Source organism: Pelophylax lessonae (assembly GCF_965119305.1).
Source record: "Pelophylax lessonae genome assembly, chromosome: 4".
NCBI classification, from domain to species: Eukaryota; Metazoa; Chordata; class Amphibia; order Anura; family Ranidae; genus Pelophylax; species Pelophylax lessonae.
Window position 1 is genome coordinate 185,748,189 of NC_138771.1, and position 23,910 is coordinate 185,772,098.

Genomic DNA, 23,910 nt, shown 5'->3' on the forward strand with positions numbered 1-23,910 from the left:
GGGGGGATACAGAGGACACGGACGATACACCTCCCACAGAGGACAGCCTTTCGTTGCCTCTGGGCAGCCTGGCACACATGAGCGATTACATGCTGCAGTGTCTCCACAACGACCGCCGAGTTGCCCACATTCTAACTTGTGCTGATTACTGGGTGGCCACGCTGCTGGATCCCCGTTACAAGGACAACGTACCGTCCTTAATTCACTCACTGGAGCGCGATCGCAAGATGCGCGAGTACAAGCGCACGCTGGTAGACGCCATGCTGCTGGCATTCCCATCTGACAGCGGGGCCACAGTGGAAGCACAAGGCAGAGGAGGAGGAGGAGGAGGTCGCCAACGCAACCAGGGCACCGCCAGCACCTCAGAAGGCAGGGTTAGCATGGCCGAAATGTGGAAAAGCTTTGTCAGCACGCCACAACAAACAGCAGCACCAGCAGCTCAGATGGAACGTCTTAGCAGGAGGCAGCATTTTACCAACATGGTGGAGCAGTATGTGTGCACACGCCTACATGTAGTGAATGACGGGTCTGCCCCCTTCAACTTCTGGGTCTCCAAATTGGGCACATGGCCTGAGCTTGCCCTTTACGCCTTGGAGGTGCTGGCGTGCCCTGCAGCCAGTGTATTATCTGAACGGGTATTTAGCACGGCTGGGGGCGTTATAACAGACAAGCGCAGCCGCCTGTCCAGAGACAATGTGGACAAGCTCACGTTCATTAAAATGAACCAGGCATGGATCCCACGGGACTTTTCCGTACCTTATGCAGAATAGCAATGGATACCGACCTTACCCACCCATTGTTCCATTTTTGCTCTTTCTCACTCTTTTGGGGTGTACCCTCATTTAAAATTTTTGAAAAGAAGCAGTGTTGGCTACCTCGTCCTCCTCCTCAGGGCCAGATTAATGTAGGGGCTATTGGAGCTGCAGCTCCAGGCCCCTACCTTTTATATAGGCCCCGGGTTGGCCATATTCACTGTTACCGCTCTTCTGTCACTTGTAAACACAGAAGTCTGGCTTCTATGCTCGCTTCCCCAGGCAGCACCCTCAGAACCTCCCCACACAGCGTGAAGGCCGGACAAGGAGGGACAGTTGGCGATGCATGGATGTGTTTATGGGCTTCAGAGACAGCATCCCATGTTGAATTAGGCATGCATGGCTGCACCCTTCCTCCTCTGGGTGCATGGCAAGGCACGGCCCTTAAGGCCCTTCAAAATCCTCAGCACCAAGCCCATGATGCTGTTAATCCGGCCCTGGTCCTCCTCCACCGCCGCTTCCACCTACACCGCCCATAGGTGTGCGCAGCCTATTGCATTAAGGTGTGCACCCCAAAGTTGAAATACACATGCATGTGTTTGCCAGCAGGGAGAGTAATGTATCGGGGCCATGTACCTGTAGGCAAGGAGAAATAGAGCAGAGCAGGTCCCAGGGAGATCTTTCCCATCTCCTCACTGGCAATGCTATGTGCCCTAGGTGATTAGGGTGTGCCCAGGCACACCCAGCACACCCTGTGCGCACGCCTATGTCACCGCCACATCCACCACCACCTCAACCTCCCTCCTACTCCATATGGGCCTCGTCCTTCAGAGATGAAGAAGAACATTGTTTTATTTTTCTGTTTTTTTTTGTTGTTTTAAGTTATTTCCCTATCCACATTTGTTTGCAGAGCACTTGCCATGCTCTTAATTACGTTTTGCTGCCATTTGCAGCACTCTAGCCCTTTCCTTTGGTGTTTTAGAGCCATTTTAGTGCCTTAAAGTTCGGGTCCCCATTGACTTCAATGGGGTTCGGTGTCCGGGAAAAGTTCGGTAAAAGTCCGGGACACGGACCCGGACTTTTTTTTAAAGTTCGGCCGAACCCGTCGAACACGGACATCTAGGTGTCCGCTCAACCCTAGTCCTGACGCTTTGTATAGCACAAAAGCATTCAGCAAAGCCAATTGGAATAAATAAACAGACACTTTTTTGTAACAGCAACTGGCTTTACGGGCAACTAAGTACGGCACCAAAAGCTGGTCGTTGAGGTCCACCCTTCCCATATTAAGGTTGTAGTCGTGGACACAGAGGGGCTTCTCCAAAACACCAGTTGCCGTATGAATTTGGACCGTCGTGCCTACGTGAATGGAGGACAGAACGAAAACATTCCATGTATCCCTCCACTTCACTGCAAGCAATTTGTCAGTTTTCAAGCAGGCTCTCGCCCCCCGACTAAGTTGGGAATCTACAAGCTGTTGAGGGAAGCCCCGGCGATTAGGGCACATGGTGCCACATGCGCCAATTTGAAATTCAAGCAGGTGACTAAAAAGTGGCACGCTTGAATAAAAATTGTCCACGTACAAATGGTACCCCTTTCCGAATAAGGGTGACACCAAGTCCCAAACTATCTTGCTGCTGCTCCCTATGTAGTGTGGGCAGTTGGGGGCTCCACAGTGCTATCTTTTTTCTCGTAAACATGAAAACTAACTGTATAGCCTGTGTCCCTGTCACACAGCTTATACAGCTTGACCCCTTATCTGGCACGCTTGATGGGGAGATACTGCTTGATAGCAAGGCATCCAGTAAACTTAATCAGGGACTCATCAATGCAGACAACTTGTTGGGGGTAAAAAAGGCTGCAAACTGCTGATTGAAGTGGTTTATGAGGGGCCGAATTTTGTGGAGCCGGTCATATCCAGGGTCTCCCTGAGGACGACAGAGTTTATTGTCACTGAAGTGCATTAACCACAAAATTTGCTTGTATCTCACATTGGCCATGGAAACGGAGAACATGGGATGGTGAATTGGGTTAGTGGACCAATATAACCACAACTCACTCCTTTTAGTTATACCCATGTTGAGGGAAAGGCCCAGAAAAGTCTTAAACTCGGAAACCGTTATAGATCTCCAGCCGAATGGTCTGGTAAGGGATGAATTTGGATTGGCGATGATGAATTGACCAGCATATAAATTGCTTTGGTCCACAATAGATCTGTAAAGATCTTCAGTGAAAAACAGCTCAAAAAAATTAAGGGGAGTAAAATTGGCTGTTTCCTCATGAATTCCGGGTTGGGCAGTGAATGGGGGAAGTACGGGCGCTGTAGAATCTGTGGGCTGCCAATTAGGATATGCCAGTGCTTCAGGGAGGGCACTATGGGCTCTACAGGCCTGTCTTCGAATTCTCGGTGGCTGTGGGAAACTACTTGTGCTAGCCACCGCACCAGCTTCAACAGCACTTATGGGACTCGCCACGTCACTAAGTCTTACTGCAGTGCTGGTTTGTCTATGACCAGGTTGTACTAGGCCTGCCAGTTCACCAGAAGTTTGAGTGGCACTAGTACTGGCTCTCTGCTTTATATGAGCACCCTGCGATCTCTGCACCTCAGCAACTCCAAAATGGGGTCGGGTACGCCTGACCTTAGCAGGGACCCCTTCGTCGTCGGAGCTATCTGTCAGGGAGCCACTGCTGTCTACAGGCTCGTATACTGACCCTGATTCTGCCAGTGAGGCTTCCCCATCGCTCTCATCTGACATGGTCAGAATTCTGTAGGCCTTTTCACTAGTGTACCACCGTTTGGACATTTTAGCCACTAAATTTACAGGTACACTAGTGTGACTCACAGGTAAAAACGCACCTGGTTGTTGAGGAATATTTCAAATGCTACAAAAAAACTGCTAGTGCTAGCAGGGATCAGGCCTGACTCTGCTAATGTGGCGGTTTTGTGTGATGTGTTTATTGGAAGTGACAATAATCTATTGATTACTGCACTTGCCTGGGTGGGGTGGGCTGGGCGGAGGGGCAAAACGCAGGTGCTGGCAGGTGTTGTGATTGATCCTGCTAACGCTGCGTTTTGGGAACCCTAAACTATTGGGGACACTAGTATAGTTCTGATCAGATCAAAGATATTGATCCATTCGGATACTATACTAGTAATGGAGGTTTTTGGTGTGTGTATGTGTGTATGTGTGTGTTACTGGTAATCAAGGGGTTAACTAATATTTCTAACTATGCAGCAGCGATCTGCACTGTCCTAGACTGATGCTAACTAGCGTTAATGCTAACTAATGTCACCTGTGACACTAATAATAGTGATCAGAAAAAAAACTGTACACTATAAAAGTGACACTGTGACAGGACAATGAAGGGGTTAACTGGGGGTGATTGGGGGTGATCAGGGGGTTAAATCTTTATTGCGGGGGGATGACGGGTACCCTAAACCTACTTGGGACAGAAACTAACTCGCTAGCGCTAAATCAAGTCACAATCACACTATTACAGAAATACAGAAAACTGCTATATACTGTATATAGTGTGCAATGTGACAGGGGTGTAGGGGTTAACTGGGGGTGATCAGGGGGTGATCAGGGGGTTAAATATTTATTGGGGGGGGTGGTGGGTACCCTAAACCTACTTGGAACTAACTCGCTAGCGCTATCTGAAGTCACAATCACACTATTACAGATACACAGAAAACTGCTATATACCTGTATCTAGTGTGCAATGCGACAGGGGGTGAAGGGGTTAATTGGGGGTGATCAGGGGGGATCAGGGGGTTAAATCTTTATTGGGGGGTGGCGGTATCCTAAGCCTAAAAGTAAGGGTTGCTAGAGCTAAACCAAGTCACAAGGCACACTAATACAGAAATATAGAAAACGGCTATATACTCTACTGTATACAGTCTGCAATGTGACGCATGTGTGTGTGTGTGTGTGTGTACTTGGTGCAGTACTCACAGTTTGATCCTATCTTCTCTCACGCTCAAATCCAAAAAGGATTTGGGGAGGGAAGAGAGGGTCATTTCTGTGCCTGTGTTTACATTACACAGGCACAGCTAGGTGTGTGATTGGTCAGGACCGATCAGCAGGTCCAGGCCAATGATTTTGGTTCTGAACCGAATTAGACCATAGGCGGGGGCCGGGGGCTTGCGGGAGTGCACCCCAGAGCCCCGGCAACAAGCGATGTAGAGCTATATTGATTTTCCCATCAGCGCTGCCTGCCGCAGTAAATCTGCAGCGGGCAGTCATCAAGTGGTTAAGGGCACAATTGCTGTACCCCCTTGTGCATCTCAGGCACTATTCGTTCTGCTCCACACGTCGGCGTTTTTGTTGTTGGCACACAAGCACTAATAATTATAAAGGCACAACTGCTGTACCCCCTTGTGCATTTGTAGCACTATTCCTTCTGCTCCACACATGGGTGTTTTTGTTGTTGGCACACCAGCACTAATAATATTAAGGGCACAATTGCTGTACCGCCTTGTGCATCTCAGGCGCTATTCCTTCTGCTCCAGACATGGGTGTTTTTGTTGTTGGCGCACAAGCACTAATAATATGAAGGGCACAATTGCTGTACCCCCTTGTGTGTCTCAGGTGCTATTCCTTCTGCTCCACATGTGGGTGTTTTTGTTGTTGGCACACCAGTACTAATAATACTAAGGGCACAATTGCTGTACCCCCTTGTGCATATGTAGCACCATTCCTTCTGCTCCACATGTGAGTTGTTTTGTTGATGCCGCACCAGCACTAATAATATTAAGGGCACAATTGCTGTACCCCCTAGTGCATCTCAGGCGCTATTCCTTCTGCTCCACACGTGGGTGTTTTTGTTGTTGGCGCACCAGAACTAATAAAATTAAGGGCACAATTTCTGTACCCCCTTGTGCATCTCAGGCCCTATTCCTTCTGCTTCACCAGGGGATGTTTTTGTTATTGGCACAACAACTATAATAATATTAAGGGCACAATTACTATACCTCCTTGTGCATCTCAGGCGCTATTCCTTCTGCTCCACACGTGGGTGTTTTTGTTGTTGGCGCACCAGCACTAATAATATTAAGGGCACAATTTCTGTACCCCCTTGTGCATTTCAGGCGCTATTCCTTCTGCTCTAGACATGGGTGTTTTTGTTGTTGGCGCACCAGCACTAATAATATTAAGGGCACAATTGCTGTATCCCCTTGTGCATCTCAGGCGCTATTCCTTCTGCTCCACACGTGGGTGTTTTTGTTGTTGGCGCACCAGCACTAATAATATTAAGGGCACAATTTCTGTACCCCCTTGTGCATCTCAGGCGCTATTCCTTCTGCTCCACACGTGGGTGTTTTTTTTGTTGGCGCACCAGCACTAATAATATTAAGGGCACAATCGCTGTATCCCCTTGTGCATCTCAGGCGCTATTCCTTCTTCTCCACACGTGGGTGTTTTTGTTGTTAATGCACCGGTACTAATAATATTAAGGGCACAATTGCTGTATCCCCTTGTGCACCTCAGGCGCTATTCCTTCTGCTCCACATGTGAGTGTTTTTGTTGCTGGCGCACCAGCACTAATAATATTAAAGGCACAATTGATATACCCCCTTGTGCATCTCAGGCGCTATTCCATCTGCTCCACATGTGGATGTTTTTATTGTTGGCGCACAAGCACCAATAATTATAAGGGCACAATTGCTATACCCCCTTGTGCATTTGTAGCATTATTCCTTCTGTTTAGGGTGCACGTGGGTGTTTCTGTTGTTGGTGCACCAACACTAATAATATTTAGGGCAAAATTCCTGTACCCCCCTTGTGCATCTCAGGTGCTATTACTTCTGTTTCAGATGTGGGTGTTGTTGTTGTTGGTGCACCAGCAATAATAAAAGTAAGGGCACAATTGCTGTACCCCCTTATGCATCTGTAGCACTATTCCCTCTGCTCCAAATGTGGGTGTTTTTGTTGTTGACGCACCAGCACTAATAATATTAAGGGTGCAATTGCTCTACCACCCCTTGTGCATCTCAGGCGCTATTCCTTCTGCTCCACACATGGGTGTTTTTGTTGTTGTCGCACCAGCACTAATAATATTAAGGGCACAATTGCTTTACCTTCTTGTGCATTTCAGGCACTATTCCTTCTGCTCCACACGTGGGTATTTTTGTTTTTGGCTCAACAGCACTAACAATATTAAGGGCACAATTGCTGTACCCCCTTGTGCATCTCAGACGCTATTTTTTCTGCTCCAGACGTGGGTGTTTTGTTGTTGGCACACCGGCACTAATAATACTAAGGGCCCAATTTCTGTCCCCCCCTTGTGCATCTGTAGCACTATTCCTTCTGCTCCAAATGTGGGTGTTTTTGTTGATGGCGCACCAGCACTAATAATATTAAGGGCATAATTGCTGTACCCCCTTGTGCATCTCAGGCGCTATTCCTTCTGCTCCACACATGGGTGTTTTTGCTGTTGGCGCAACAGAATTAATAATATTAGGGGCACAATTGCTGTACCCCCTTGTGCATCTCAGGCGCTATTCCTTCTGCTTCACCCGTGGGTGTTTTTGTTATTGGCACAACAGCACTAATAATATTAAGGGCAAAATTGCTGTACCCCCTTGTGAATCTCAGGCGCTATTCCTTCTGCTCCAGACATGGGTGTTCTTGTTGTTGGCGCACCACCACTAATAATATGAAGGGCACAATTGCTGTATCCCCTTGTGCATCTCAGACACTATTACTTCTGTTTCAGACGTGGGTGTTTTTTTGTTGTTGGCGCACCAGCACTAATAATACTAAGGGCACAATTGCTGTACCCCCTTGTGCATCTGTAGCACTATTCCTTCTGCTCCAAATGTGGGTGTTTTTGTTGTTGGCGTACCAGCACTAATAGTATTAAGGGCACAATTGCTGTACCCTCTTGTACATCTCAGGCACTATTCCTTCTGCTCCAGACGTGGGTGTTTTTGTTGTTGGCGCACCAGCACTAATAATATTAAGGGCACAATTGCTGTACCCCCTTGTGCATTTCAGGCACTATTCCTTCTGCTCCACACGTGGGTGTTTTTGTTGTTGGTGCACCAGAACTAATAATATTAAAGGTACAATTGCTGTACCCCCTTGTGCATCTCAGGAGCTATTCCTTCTGTTTCACCCGTGGGTGTTTTTGTTATTGGCACAACAGCACTAATAATATTAAGGGCACAATTGATGTACCCCCTTGTGCATTTCAGGCACTATTCCTTCTGCTCCAGACATGGGTGTTTTTGTTGTTTGTACACCAGCACTAATAATATTAAGGGCGCAATTGCTTTACCCGCTTGTGCATCTCAGGTGCTATTCCTTCTGCTCCACACGTGGGTGTTTTTGTTGTTGACGCACCAGCACTAATAATATTAAGGGCACAATTGCTGTACCCCCTTATGCATCTCAGGCGCTATTCCTTCTGCCACACACGTGGGTTTTTTTGTTGTTGGCACGCCAGCCATAATAATATTAAAGGCACAACTTCTGCCCCGCTTGTGCATCTCTGGTGCTATTCCTTCTGCTCCAGCCATGAGTATTTTTGTTGTTGGCGCACCAGCACTAATAATTTTAAGGGTAAAATTGCTGTAGCTCCTTGTGCTTCTCAGGCAATATTCCTTCTACCTCAGCAGGGATTTTATTATTTTTTTGCCTTATTAATTTTTTCTTTATTAATAAAAAAAATATATATAACAAAACTGTTTATAGTGCACCAAGCAGAAAAGTATTCATATTCCCTTTACTTACTCTATACTAAAAAGTTATAAAAATACCCCCCCCCCCAAAAAAAAAAAAAAAAAAAAAACAATAATAAAACAGTTTGTAGTGCACCAAGCACAACATTATTGCACCCCAGCATCATATTTCCATCCCACATTCTATAATAAACAGTTATAAAATCTCTCCCCCCCCCAAAATCCACATCATGTCTGAAAGGCCAACAAGGAGAGGCAGATGCTCACAGGCCACTAAAAGAGGACAAGCAGCCTCTGTGTCCACAGTGAAAAATGGTGGCCATGGACATGGTGCATCCTCTGCAGGCGGGACACACTTATCTTTTTTCTCTGGTGCTGGCCATGTTATTGAGCCACAACATGGAGTTGGTGGAGTGGATAACTAAGCCGTCCTCCTCCTCCTCGTCCTCTGTCACACAGGCTTATACTAGTTTGCCTTCCATCACAGCTGCCAAAGTGCCCGTTCCACAGGCTCTTTGTCTACAGCTACTCCTTCCGTAGCCTCACCATCATGCATGGAAGAGTCACCTGAATTATTTGATCATAGTGTTCGTTACATGATGCTGGAGGATGTGCAGCAATTTTAATGCTTCGATGTTGGCTCCCAGATTGAGGAAGGGAATAGCGTGAGCCTAGAGAGAGGGGTGACAATAACGGACAAGAAGCTAGCAGTCATGTTGCCACAGCTGCAGCATACTGCCAAGTTTGCTCTAGTGACGAGGAGGGAGGCAATGATGAGGTCACTGACCGTACTTGGATGCCTGAGAGAATAGAGGAGGAAAGTGAGGAGGAGGTGGCACAATGAGGCAGGATATACTCCTGGGGCCCCATTAGGGCAGCCATCCTATTGCATCACACTACAGAGTTCCACAGGTGCAAGGCGCTGTTAACTCCACGCTGACTTCCAAAAGCTCATTGGTGTGGGCTTTTTTCAACACATGTGCAGTAGACTGCTGCGCTGGTGTTTTGCAATTTCTGTCTGAAGCGGATCAAGCATGGCCAGAACACCAGCTGCTTGGGCACCACATGCTTGACAAGACATATGACGACCTGCCATGCAGTCCATTGGCAACAGCACCTGAAAGACCAACAGCATAAAAAAAATCATACTTCACCTTGCTCCTCATCTCAGATCTCTACCCCTACTACTGTATACCTCACGTCTTCTCAAAAACCTGCACTGAGAGGGATGATGGTATAGCAGTGAGTGCCACAGATACTTGCACCCAATCTGCTAGCAGTACACCACCTGTTGATTTCAAAAGCAGGCAAATTTCGCTACCCCAGTTTCTGAACCGTAAAAAAAATTCTGTCCCAGCCATCCACATGCTAAGCATCTAAATGCTAGCTTGGCTAAATTGCTAGCACTACAACTTCTGTCTTTTCAGCTGGTAGACTCAGCCCCCTTTCGTGAATTTGCAGAATGTGCTGTACCACAGTAGCAGGTTTCAAAAAGACATTTATTTTTGCAAGGCCATTCCAGCTCTCTACCATCATGTGGAAGGTAGTGTTTTGGCTTCGTTGGACAGAGTAGTCAGCAGGAAGGTTCACATTACAGCTTACTCTTAGTCCAGCAGGCATGGACAGGGACGTTATACTTCTTTCAAGGTGCACTGTGTAACTGCTGACAGCTGGGAAGGATTCAGGACAAGGTTCAGCGCTAGAGCTTGTTCTGCCACCATGCCTCAAAAAAGCTGTTGCTAATTCTGCCTCATCTGTCTACTCCACTCCCTCCTCTTAACCAGCAGTACTCTATAAGCGTTCAAGGGGCTACGCAAGCAGTGAGGCTAAAAGATGCCATGCATCTTCAGTTGGTCTCTCTAGGGGACAGAAGCCACACCGGGCCAGAGATTCTGTCAGCTCTGGAGGGGCAGGCTGAGAGGTGGTTGACGCCATGGCATCTTGAGCCAGAAATGGTTGTATGTGACAATGGCACCAATCTTCTCTCGGCCCTCCAACAGGGACACTTGACACATGTTCCATGCTTGGCACATGTCCTGAATTTGGTAGTGCAGCATTTCTTAAACAGGTACCGGGGCTTACAAGATCTTCTGAGGCAGGCCAGAAAAGTCTGTGGCTATTTCCGGCGGTCATACAATGCCAGTGCTCGGCTATCTTACATTCAATGGGAATTCAACCTGCCCACCAACCGCCTCATTTTTTACATGCCCACCAGGTGGAACTCAACATTGGCAATGCTGAAGCGGCTGCATACGCAGCAGAGGGCCATCAATGAGTACCTGTGTGAGTATGGCATAAGGACAGGCTCAGGAGAGCTTGACTTCTTTTCGCCATGACAGTGGCTGCTGATAAAAGATGCATGCACTGTCCTGTCATCATTTGAAGAGGCCACAAGGATGGTGAGGCAGGATGATGCATGCATCAGTGAGACTATCCCTCTAGTCTTCCTACTGGAGCACACGCTTCGTGGAATCATGGACAGGGCACTTGAGGCAGAACAGTGGGAGGAAGAGGAGGATTTCCGTTCCTCACAAGGCCCCCTTAATGCAGATATCATTCCAGCTGGGCCACAAAACACACAGGAGCAAGAGGAGGAGGATCAGGAGGAGGATCAGGAGGAGGAGGAGGATCAGGAGGAGGAGGAAGAGGAGGACTGTGTCAGCATGGCTGTAGAGGATAACATACAACAGTCTTCAAGGGATGGTTGTCATTCCCCAGAAACCCCAGGAGTTGTACGTGAATGGGGAGAGGTTGCTCCTGACAATGTCATTCTTAGTGACCCAGAGGATTCAGAATCGTATATGCCTCCTCAAACTTATGCTGCATGGGCTCCCTGATTCTGAAAAGCCTGCAAAAGGACCAGAGGATTTGTGGTATCACGGAGAGGAATTATTACTGGTTGCCAATTCTTCTTGATCCACATTACAAGGGTAAAGTTGCAGAGCTCATCCTGCTCTCACAAAGGGAGCAGAGGATTAAACATGAAAATATATGCAAACCGTGCTAACTAAAAAAATTATATGTGATAAGCTGCCAGCACTCCAACTTGACATAGGTTGTACAGGGGAAACAAAATAATAAGTGCAGCGCTAAGGACCATAAACACACTTAAGAATAAAATGTTCAAATCATATACAATAGTGAAAAAAATGACTTAAAACATATTGAAAAATCAAATGTGCAAATCGTATACAAATGAGAAACAATTCAAATAGTGAAATAGTCCCATGTGAGAAGAAGTTGACATACAAATTAATATAGATGTGGTGATAAGTAGTGAAAGGATCCCCACACCAACAAAATAATTATGAATGCACTCACCGGAGGGTATAGACCCAGACCACCATATGGTAAATGGGTCATATATAGCAAGCTATGATAATAGATCTCTCCGACCATCGTTCGAGTCACCAGATGTTAAACAGGAATACCCAAGGGATTCAACAAAGGATGCCCGGACTTCCCAACCGATGTCACATATATGGGGATAAACCAGACAATGCAGACATAGTGTAAAACCGCTTCACAATATTTATTAAAAAGGAAGGAATACACTTACAAACATCTTGTAGACAGTGCATATAGGTACAGAGATGGCAATGTAAGATTACTGACGCGTTTCATCCAAGCGGATATAATCATAGGAAATTTGCCTATGATTATATCCCTTAGGATGAAACGTGTCAGCAATCTTGCATTGCCATCTCAGTACCTATATGCGCTGTCTACAAGATGTTTGTAAGTGTATTCCTTCCTTTTTAATAAATATTGTGAAGCGGTTTTACACTATGTCTGCATTGTCTGGTTTATCCCCATATATGTGACATCGGTAGGAAAGTCCGGGCATCCTTTGCTGAATCCCTTGGTCATTCCTGTTTAACATCTGGTGTCTCATAACCTGATGTATATGACCCATTTACCATATGGTGGTCTCGGTCTATACCCTCCGGTGAGCGCATTTATAATTATTTTGTTGGTGTGGGGATCCTTTCACTACTTATCACCACGTCTATATTAATTTGGATGTCACCTTTTTCTCACCTGGGACTATTTCACTATTTGAAGAGGATTAAACATCTTGAGGATGCCTTGAAGAAAAATTTGTGTAACACCTTTCCAGACACTAGGAGGTTAACGTTCTTTGGACGTGTTTCTGAGGCATCGTTCAGCCAAAGGAGGAGAGGTGGAGAAGGCGGCCGGCTGACCAATGCATTTAAACAATTCTTTAGTCCTCAGCGCCCAGGGCTGTTGGGTTTAAGCACCGGCAGCATCTCCATCATATGGTGCAGGATTATCTGGGGGCAAGAGCAGATTTGGAGACCTTTCCAAATGAGCATCCACTGGGTTGCTGGGTCTTGAGGATGGACCACTGGCCAGAACTTGCTACATATGCAATTGAGCTACTGGCCTGTACTGCTTCCAGCGTGCTTTTCGAGCATTCAGTGCTGCTGCAAGTTTTGTGACAGATAAAAGGGTGCGCCGGTCCACAGACTCTGTTGAACAGCTGACATTTATCAAAATGAATCAGTCCTGGATCAACAGCAGTTATCAAGCCCCTGATGCTGATGTAACTGATTGAATTTGCTAGGGATCTGGCATCCCTTGAAGACTGCATATACTGCCTATCCTATTCCTGAATCTTGATTATGCTAGCTTCCAACAATGTTTTTGTTTTAGGGCACCACCAACACCCAAGACCCAATTTTTTTTGCACCTGTATGACAAGTATATGCGATTTGAATTTTGTATTGAATTTTTAACAGCAGGGCCTCTTCCTGTGCCCAGCAAGAGTAACTACGAGGAGTTGTGGTGTTCAGGCACCACCAACACCCAAGGCCCAATTTTTCTGCACCTGTATGACAAGTACATGCGATTTGAATTTTGTATTGAATTTTTAACAGCAGGGCCCCTCCCTGTGCCCAGCAAGAGTAACTGTGAGGGGTTGTGGTGTTCAGGTGCCACCAACACCCAAGGCCCAATTTTTCTGCACCTGTATGACAAGTACATGCAATTTGAGTTTTGTATGTAATTTTTAACAGCAGGGCCCCTTCCTGCGCCCAGCAAGAGTAACTGCGAGGGGTTTTGGTGTTCAGGCACCACCAACACCCAAGGCCCAGTTTTTCTGCACCTGTAGGACAAGTACATGCGATTTGAGTTTTGTATGTCATTTTTAACAGCAGGGCCCCCTTCCTGCGTCCAGCAAGAGTAACTGCGAGGGGTTGTGTTGTTCAGGCACCACCAACACCCAAGGCCCAATTTTTCTGCACCTGTATAACAAGTACAGTACATGCAATTTCAATTTTGTATGGAATTTTTAACAGCAGGGCTCATTCTTGTGCTTTGCGCCTGCGTCTTTTCTTCTTTAGGCGTACCAGATCCAAATCTATAGCAGACCCGAAGGGACTGGGGGGGACCCTACGCCATTTTTTTCCATGTTTAAATTACATTTTTTTCCTTTAGAAATGTCAGTATTGCTGCAGCAGGCTACATACATCACACAAATGCACCACTTTGCAGGCACATTAAGGGGACCCCCCAAGCATGATATTTAAAGGAATTTTTCGTTTTTATAGTTTCACTTTTAAGCATCATTAAAATCACTGTTCCTTTAAAAACTATTGTTTTAAAAAAAAATGTTTTCATTGGTACATGTCCCCTAGGTCAGTACTCAGACTTCCATACACTTTTTTGGGCAATAACTTGCATTAAGCCTTTAAAGGACTTTTGATTTTTCATGTCCCATAGATTTCAATGGAGTTCGAATGTTCTAAAGAACTTTTCCCCCCTTTCGCGGTGTTCAGGTGCGAACTGTAAAATATTGCAGAAAGAGGCTCAGCCAAGCACATATCTATGACCAGCTTAAGTATGAAAAAGCCCAACTTTATTACCATGAATTTTTTTTGTCAGTACCAGACTAAATTATGAATTGTAATGTATGACAGCATCCACAAAAAGGTCAAGAAAATGTAATTTTATTTACTGTATGTGACAGTGACCTTTTGCTGGTTTACTCTTTTCTCCAGACACAGACAGCAAAAAACCAACAAAGGTTCTACCCTTACAAGATCAATCAAAAAAAAAAAAAAATGTGGGCTTTTAACACACATTAAAGCAAAACTGTTGTCAAAGCATTAAATTAAACAAAATGAACCTTAAATATATCTTTAAAAGGCTTTATGAATAGTTGATTGCATATTTTCATGAAGAAAAAAATAATTTACCAGTAGGTTTATGTTCTGTTTGTAGAACAACTTCTATATTTACTGTATATGTGTGTTTATATAATTATAATAAAAATTCAATCAAGTGGTTAATATTGTGCAGATGATAACCAAATTCAGTCATGTCAGAGCAGGACTGCTGTTAGAAATAATGGGACCCCATACAGCCTACCTGACAGAACCCCCCCCCCCTCCCCATTCCACTGAAAAATATCAACTGATATATTTGCTAAAAATACATTAATATCATTACATTGGGATGTTAATCCCACGAAACGCGTAGAGCCATTAAATATGAAATATGAAGATTTATCAGGATATGGATTATGTATTACCTATGAAAGATCCCATGAGCCACTGGATGTATCCCTGCTATGTATTTGATGATATATATACAAGCCGTTGTATGATATTTTTATCTGCTATTATATATCTATTTATTATGGTTATATGCCTAGCAAAACATTTCCTTTACTATCTTTTGTATGTCTATACCTGGATTGTCTGTATTTGTACTGTGAATATGTTAGATTTTATTTATTTTATCTACAGACTATTGCTGCAGGATTTATTTTTACCGTGCAGCAAGTAACAAATTAATATATTGAAACTACTTTATTTCCATTTGGAGATTTGTAACAGCAACCTACCTCATTTAAAGTCCCGCTATCCCCATGCCCCCTTTTTGTATACAATATTAGGGATGGAGATGGTTGCTGTGATGCTTCAGATCATTTTCCTATTTATTCTTCACACATTAATATAATTATTATCAGACACAAACACACACAAAATTCTTGCTACAGCTCTGTAGGGCTCATTCACATTGGCACTACGGCCTGTACAGTGTGAATAAGGGGTTTATGTGGCTAGAGCCACTTGGAGCTGTATGCAGTCAGCCTATGTTACACTATGGGGATGCAGCAGATGTAGAAACAGTCACAGGTCCTAATTTCACATGTTGGTACGTGTATGGCCCCAAACAAAGACTGCATGCATTTGGGGCCATTCACCACAATTGCACACCTTATCAGTGGCCCTGTGTAGGGGCTATTATTAATATTATTATTAATATTATTATTATTATTAATAATATTCTTATATTACTATGTTTTTTGTTTTTATTTTAGGAATTCAGACTTATAATAAATGTTACAGACCCTAAAGGTCTTTTCTGCGTAGGAGGGATAATTATTAATATCAAAGACCTGAATGATGAAACCCCAGTATTTATGTAAGTTTATTTTTATATCCTTACACAGCTACAGTATTTCTGAATATGGGGAGGGGGTGGGGGGGGGGGATTGTTTCAATAAATAACTTTGTTTACTTTTAAACTCAGAATCATAATTTTAGTGTAATTTTAAATGGGAAAAAATATAGAATGCTATTTTTTTTACATATTTGTATACATAATTTCTTCAATAGACTACATAGAAAATGTAATTATTACATAAGATTATTTTGTTATCTTATATAATGACAATATTACTGCTGGATAAATAGACCTATATAGTAAATGTAAAAATTGCTCAAGTCCGTTAGGGGTATAAAGGTATAAGAGCTGAAGGGTGAGGTGCAATAAGTCTTAAGTCTTAATAACCATGATGAGGGTGCAATAAGTCCTAATGCCTAAATCCAGTTTATCATGTGTTAGTAAAACTGTTAGTAAAACTGTATACAGTCCCCGAGTTACAAACATCCAACTTACATACAACTCTTACTTAAGAACAGAGGCAATGTAATGTCACGCTGGTCACAGAAACTGATGGGCATGCTGCCACTTACTGTCCGGCGGACCTGTCAGCAATTCCACATCACTGCATGGCAGGTTAACCCTTCTCTATGCTATCTAAAATTTAAAAACACAATTTTGGAAGGGGGCAGGACTGGAAGTGAATGGCGCCGGATGCCTGGATCCAGAGCTCCTGATCATCAGGGAATTCATCCGCTCTCATACACGCTGCTAGGGCCGGAAAAATCTCAAAAACCACCCTCAGAGACAGAACGGCCTCAGAGGCCCCTGGGGATACCAAGATTGCGTGCCCAGCACATCAGATCGTCCTTCGGCTGGACCCGTGGCCTATCAGTGGCCAATCACCATCTTTCCTCACAGACCATATAGCAGACGCCATCGGCGGGCAGGGTAAGCTTAGGAGCATCCATCTGCACAGAGGTGACCCTCCGATCCTCATCTGGCACCCCAGCACCACCCAGTAAAGCCATCCTTCACATTCCTTGCCCGGGATGGCAGGAGCCTCCATCTTGGATCCGGACACTGTACTCGGGGCCTAGTAATAATCCTATCCCATCCACCCACTACGGCCACGATCCCTGCTTCAAACACCACCATTCGGTGGAGCACACAGTCCGGCATACATCGGTACCTGTATTTTAGTTCCCAGAGGCCGATCCATCCCCGTCCAGTATCTGCGGCCTAGCAGGCGCGGGATTAGCGATTCGGGCCTCCCTTCCTATTCCGGCCGCCATCTCAGCCTGGGCCTCGCTCCCACCACAGGCCCCTGCAGACTGTCGTGCTTGCACACCCACACCCCTGGACTTTGCACACCCCCTGTCACCCCACTCAGCCCAGCCAGGGAGGCTTATTGCCCCACACTGTGCCCTGCGGCAGGCTTGCTCTCCTTGGTACAACCGAGGCCTGCCAAGGGACCCAGCCATATTTTCCTGTCGCCTTCCTCCCCTGCATCTCAGGCCTAGAGACTGTGTGTGCTACTACCCCTGCAACTCTGGCCATAAGATTGTGTGTGCTACTACCCCTGCAACTCCGGCCATAAGATTGAGTGTGCTACTACCCCTGCATCTCCGGCCATAAGACTGCGTGTGCTACTACCCCTGCATCTCCGGCCATAAGTCTGTGTGTGCTACTACCCCTGCATCTCCGGCTGTGAGCCTGTGTGTGCTATTACCCCTGGATCTCCGGCCATAAGACTGTGTGTGCTACTACCCCTGCATCTCTGGCCGTGAGCCTGTGTGTGCTACTACCTCTGCATTGCCGGCCATAAGACTGTGTGCTGCTACCCCTGCATCTCCAGCCTTAAGACTGAGTGTGCTTCTACCCCTGCATCCCAGGCCATAGGACTGTGTGTGCTACTACCCCTGCATCTCTGGCCATAAGTCTGTGTGTGCTACTACCCCTGCATCTCTGGCAAAAACCTGTGCGTGCTAATACCCCTGTGCTGCCCATTTTACGTGGTCATGGTGCCAGGAGGTGGCCTAACGATGGCGGAGTGAGGACACTGCTCATGGAGCTCTGCTCAGGTTAGAACCAGGATCGCTTACCGCAGATGACTTGACACTTTCTCTAACCATGTCAGGTGAACGGAGCAGCCTACTGACACAGGGGGAGGACAGGAGCCGTGGTATTGCCCATTACTTTCTCCGCCAGCAGCCCTCCCTTTCTGCAACCCAACAGACCAAGATGACACCCCCCCCGCACCAGCACAGCGGGCCAGCCGACCAAGAAGTTGCCTGTCACACAGCCGACCCCTTCGGGTATCGAACAGTTTGCTGACTGGCGGACTCTCCAATTGTGTCCCCCGCTTTCCCGGACCCAGACTCTCCCCCGGGTCCCTCCGCCACTGCATCTGCACAGCCTGATCACACCCTTCGAGGGCTCCTGGCTGATTTGCCCACCATATGCAGGAACTAGCGGTGTCCATAGTTAACGCCCTGTCTAAAGACCTTCAGGACATCCGTGCCCAAGTGGATTCTGTTGAGGAGAGGGTGGCTGACCTGGAGGACACGTCCAATTCCATGGAGGCCAGATTATCAACACTAGAATCTGATCAACAGGCCATGCGGCAACGCTTTATTGATGTTCAATTGTGGCTTGATGACTCTGAAAACCGCAGCCGACGCAATAACCTGCGGCTAAGGGGGATCCCTGAGGCTACAGTGGGCCCTGACCTCCGCTCCACAGTAGTGGCTATCCTCAATCAGCTTTTGGGCAGACCGTCAGCAGAGGCCATGGAGTTGGATCATGTACATAGGTTCCAGGGCGCCCGCATTCCCGCTGAGGCGCGGGAAGCTTCGGGTCAAGCTCCCCCGCCCCGTGATGTTCTCTGTAGAGTGCACTTTTTCACTGTGAAGGAGGAGATCCTGCGCCAGGCTTGGTCCAAGTGTCCGTTGGATTTTGATGGGGCCCAAATTTCTGTGTACCCAGGTGTATCTCGCCCCACTAGAGTAATGCGGGGACTGCTGCGGCCCTTACTGGTGGTGGTGCGTTCTGCCGATGCCACATACCGGTGGGGTCACCCTTTTCACCTCATAGTCAAGAAGCAGGGCACCGACTTTCATCTACGCTCACCGGATCAACTGCCGGCCCTGTTTGCTTTTTTGAACAAGCCTGCTTTGTCTGTTCCTGACTGGCATGATTTTCTTCTTTCTCCCGAGGCCTTTACAGCGCCATCCGCAGGTTCAAGAATGTCCAGGAGGCGACCGTGTTCCAGGCCAGCCAGCGGGGATTCCCGACGGCGCACTCCTGCTACGCCGGAATGCTCCGACGCCCTGCTGAGTATACACTAACTTTTCCCTTTTTCCTTAGGAACTGCTATCCTTTATGCTATTGTTCACCTGCCTTTACCGTTTTTGTTGTTTTTGTACTGCTACTGTGACCTGGGCCTTATTATTGTTCTATTTTTTGCTCTGCTCTGTGTTCTGCTCACACCACCTGGACACGTGTCAGCTATGCACTGTTTACACCATGCCTACCGATTCAACTGTATTGATGTTTATTTTGCCATTCTTTAATGCTGTTTGCAGTCCCCCGCCCTCCACACCAGGGCTTCCTTGTCTTTTCCCCCCTCCCCCCCTCTTTCTCCCCCCCTCTCCCCCCTTCTTTTTCCTCCCTTCCCCTCCCCCCCTCTCCCCCCCTCCTTTTCCACTTCCCCCATCCCCTCTCTCCCCTTCTCCCCCCTCCCCCCTTCTCCCCCCTCTTCTCCCCTCTCCCCTCTTATCCCCCCCTTCGCCCCCGCTCCATCTTTTTCCCCCGCCATTCACCGTTATGCCCTGGTGTGTCTGGCCGGACCGACCATCCCTGATTTCCTGCGGGCGCCTCCGGGGGTCTGTGCTGGCCTCCATATGCTGCGGCCGCCCTGGGTGGTGCTGACTCCCGCTGGGTAGCTGGCGGGGCCCGGTGCCTCCCGTGGTGTGTCTGCACTGACCGCTTCTGGCTGGGGTTTTCCCCCTGTGCTTGGTGGGGCCCCCTCTCCTTCAAGCCCTCCGCCCATCCCGCCCGCTGCTAGGGCCCCCGCGCAGTTGCTGTATGCGCAAGCCACTGCATCTCCATGGGCCGGGATCAGGCTGGCCCCACTTTCACTTCCACACCCTGGGCCTTGGGGCGTGTGGTCGTGGTGCTTGGGATGTTTGGCCGGGGTCTGGGGTGCCCCCTCCGGGGGGCCTGCATGGGCTGGGTTTGGTCTCATGGAATGACTTCTGTAGCAGGGCCCCTCCCTGTTTATGCATGTACATTTATTTATGCTCCGTTCCCCACCGTGTTCACCCTGGCTGGGGTACTTTGCGGTCTCATGGTTCCTAACCTGATGCATCTCCATTTTTTGCTCTGTTTTTAGTTTTTTAGTCTTTTGGTGGTTTTTGGTATTGCTCTACTATTGACACCCCCCTTGATAGGGCGGTCTCCTTACCTGGTCGTTCTGCTTGGACGTCCGGCTAGGGACCCTTTATGCTGGTTTGCTTTTAGTATTTTCTTCTTTTTCTCTTTCACTCTCTCCTGCCACTCCCCTTTCTCTTCCCCCTGCCCCCCTGATCTCCTCTTTCTTCTGTTCCACGGCATTTTGCTCGTGAGCTGTCGGGCTTCTCCGGGCCAACTCCCCTCATTGCCCTTCCTCCTGTTGCCTGAGGTGTCCTACTGTCCCCGTGTTCTGCCTCCTCTATGGGGACCCTGAAGGTTACCTCCCTCAACGCGAGGGGCCAGAATGTCCCTAAAAAGTGCTCCCATCTCCTGGCAGACCTGCACCGCTCCAGGACACAAGTTGCCTTCCTCCAGGAGATCCATTTTCATGCTGACCGTGTCCCCAGGCTTTCTAATAGAGACTTTCCAGTGGTGTATCACAGCTCTTCTCCCATTTCTAAAGCGAAGGGTGTCAGTATCCTTATAGCCAAGTCGGTCCCCTGGGCCCTAGGTGCGGTGCGCTCGGACGACCAGGGCCGTTTTCTTTTTCTTAGGGGACGGATCCTGGATGTCCAGGTCATGTTAGCTAATGTCTATTTTCACAATTCTGGCAATGTGCCATTTCTACGGGATATCCTCCCGATTCTTCTGGATTTTTCAGAGGGGTTACTTATCTTTATAGGTGACCTCAATTTTGCGATGGAACCCCACCTGGACGTGTCGAGAGGCGCCTCCCACCTGTCCTATGTCTGACTCAGGGGCCTGAAGTCCGAACTGGCTCTCCTCCACTTGGCTGACCCTTGGCGGCTGCTGCATCCGCAGGACCGCGATTACACCTATTTCTCTCAGGTCCACCGGACCTATTCTCGTCTGGACTATCTTTTACTACCGCATAGGGACCTCCACCGGGTAGTGTCTGCCCACATCGACCCGGTCTATCTCTCTGATCACACTCCGATACATCTGACTGTCCACTTGGACCCGCCTCACCCTAGCCCCCCTTCGTGGCGTCTCAATAAATCTCTTCTGCAATCGGCAGATACTTGTGCCACCCTACGGTTGGTGCTTTCTGATTTTTTCGCCACTAATACTGGATCCGTGGATAACCCCTTAGTGGTATGGGAGGCGCACAAGACGGTGGCTAGGGGGTTACTCATTCGGGTGGGGGCTCATCTGAAAAGAGAGCGTGCCAAGCTTACAGATGACCTGTTCGCTCGCATGCGGGTGCTGGAATTTTCCCACAAAGCTTCCTTGGCTCGCTCTACATACCAGGAACTGGAGAAGGGGCGGGAGGAGCTCCACTCCCACTTATTCCATAAAACAAAACGCAAATTGGCCTGGGCTCACAGATCTCTATTCGAGTTCTCGAATAAGCCCGGTGCAGTGCTGGCTCAAGCACTCAGGGGCCCCCGTCCCAGGACCTTCATCTCCTCCATCGTTTCGGCAGGTGGTGTGAGGCTGACTTCCTCCCGGGACATGGCTGCTGAATTCTGTAGCTTCTTCCAGCGACTTTATGGTATGCAGGTGGGTGTGGAAGTGGGGGCTACCTCCCCGACCGCTAGCGCTATTCACTCCTATATCACGGAGTCCGGCATGCCATTCCTGCCTCCAGGGATATCGGAGGAATTGGAGGCCCCCATCACGGTAGAGGACTTGGACTTTGCACTGGCCCAAGCTAAACCTGGAAAGGCTCCAGGGCTGGATGGCTTCACTCCGCCTTATTACAGGACCTTTCATGACGTTCTCTCCCCCTACCTGCTAGCTGCTCTTAATGCAATCAAAGACGGCCACTCCTTCCTGCCTGACTCACTGCGGGCTCACATCTCCCTGATCTCCAAGGAGGATAAGGACCTGTCCCAATGCTGTAACTATCGCCCTATAGCACTTCTCAATGCAGACCTGAAATTGTCCGCGAAAATCTTGGCCAACAGGCTTCTACATCATCAATCGTCTATAATCCACACTGACCAAGCTGGATTTGTCCCTCTCAGGGAGCCGCGAGATAACACCATCCGGGTCCTCAATTTGATTCATGCTGCCAGGTCTACCAAAACCCCCCTTCTCCTGCTATCCACAGATGCGGAGAAGGCTTTTGATCAACTGGCAATTTATCCAGGCAGTCTTGACCCATATTGGCCTCGGGCCTTCCATGATATCTTGGATCCTGTCCCTCTATTCGCGCCCCTCAGCGGCGGTTAGGGTCAATGACACCCGTTCCGACTTCTTCCCCATCCCCAATGGGACCCGCCAGGGGTGCCCTCTCTTGCCACTAATCTTTATCCTCACCCTAGAGCCATTTCTCTGTATGGTCCGGAGGGAGTCGGAAGTCGCGGGATATCACAAAACCTCCAGGACTCATAAGGTCGCGGCGTTTGCCGATGACCTGGTCTTTTTTCTCACTGACCCCCGCACGTCGCTCCGAGCATTGATCCGGGGCGTTCATCGTTACGGTGTCCTCTCCTACTTCCGCATCAATTTATCTAAGTAATTTGCCCTCCCTATAAGTGATGGACGAACATTGGCCGGGGTTCGCGAACGCCAGCCGCAAATTTTCTCAAAAGTCCGCGAACTGCGAGTTCGCGGTGGGCCCCATTGACTTTAATGGGAGGCAAACTTTAAAAACCTTTAGGTCATATTTGCAGCCACAAAAGACGTCCTAGCTGTGCACAAATAGTCCCAGCACATGGACAATGTCATAACAGAAGTATTGCAATTGGAAAAGTTGCCCTAAAAATGTTTTATTTATTTTTTTATAGCAAAAAAAAAAAATTTTTTTCATAAATCAGCCAGAACTGACAGCAGCCAGTAAATACATGTCTAATACATATAGGGTCCATTTACACATCTGTAAAATGGGTCCGCATCCATTCCACAATTTGGTTTACAGACCCATTGATTTTCAATTCCAGTCTGAAAAATTAGGCATTCACAGGATAAAGAAGTGTGTGTCGGCCATTCCAGGCCCCAAAAATTAGCCCACATGCGTTTACCTGACAGCTAAGAACGTAGTATTCTGTGGCTTAAGGTTCATTAGGCATTCACAGGATACAGAAGTAAGTGTCGGCCAGTATTGGCCCCAAAAATTAGCCCACATGGGTTTACCTGACAGCTAAGAACGTAGTATTCTGTGGCTGAAGGTACATTAGGCATTCACAGGATAAAGAAGTAAGTGTCGGCCTGTATAGGCCCCAAAAATTAGGCCACATGGGTTTACCTGACAGCTAAGAACGTAGTATTTGGTGGTGGCTGGAGATACATTATGCATTCACAGGATACAGAAGTAAGTGTCGGCCTGTATAGGCCCCAAAAATTAGCCTAAATAAAGGGGCACTCTGACGGGGACACACTGGATATAAAGGGGCACTCTGACAGGGACACCCTGTCAGCCTGTGTCCCCCCTCATCCAGCCTGTGTCCCCCCTCATCCAGTCTGTATTCTCCAGTCATTCAGCCCATGTCACTGCTGTCATGCAGCCCGTGTCCCCCACCGTCATTCAGCCTGTGTCCGTGTCCCCATCAGAGTCCTCCTTTACATCCAGTGTGCCCCTGTCAGAGTCCCTCCTTTACATCCATGTCCCCATCAGAGTGCCCCTTTACATCCAGT

The 23,910-nt window shown here is 47.7% G+C and overlaps 1 protein-coding gene across 1 annotated transcript in view; it reads left to right on the plus strand.

Moving 5' to 3' along the window:
- Positions 1 to 23,910, plus strand: part of LOC309552579 (uncharacterized protein) — a gene marked incomplete at both ends in the record, with an annotated part of 229,609 nt that overhangs the window by 68,142 nt on the left and 137,557 nt on the right. Inside the window, 3 exons of the mRNA XM_082253527.1 lie at positions 15,788 to 15,883; positions 18,321 to 19,092; positions 21,347 to 22,349. Coding sequence (XP_082109653.1) covers positions 15,788 to 15,883; positions 18,321 to 19,092; positions 21,347 to 22,349 — 1,871 coding nt within the window. The remainder of the gene's footprint in view (positions 1 to 15,787; positions 15,884 to 18,320; positions 19,093 to 21,346; positions 22,350 to 23,910) is intronic.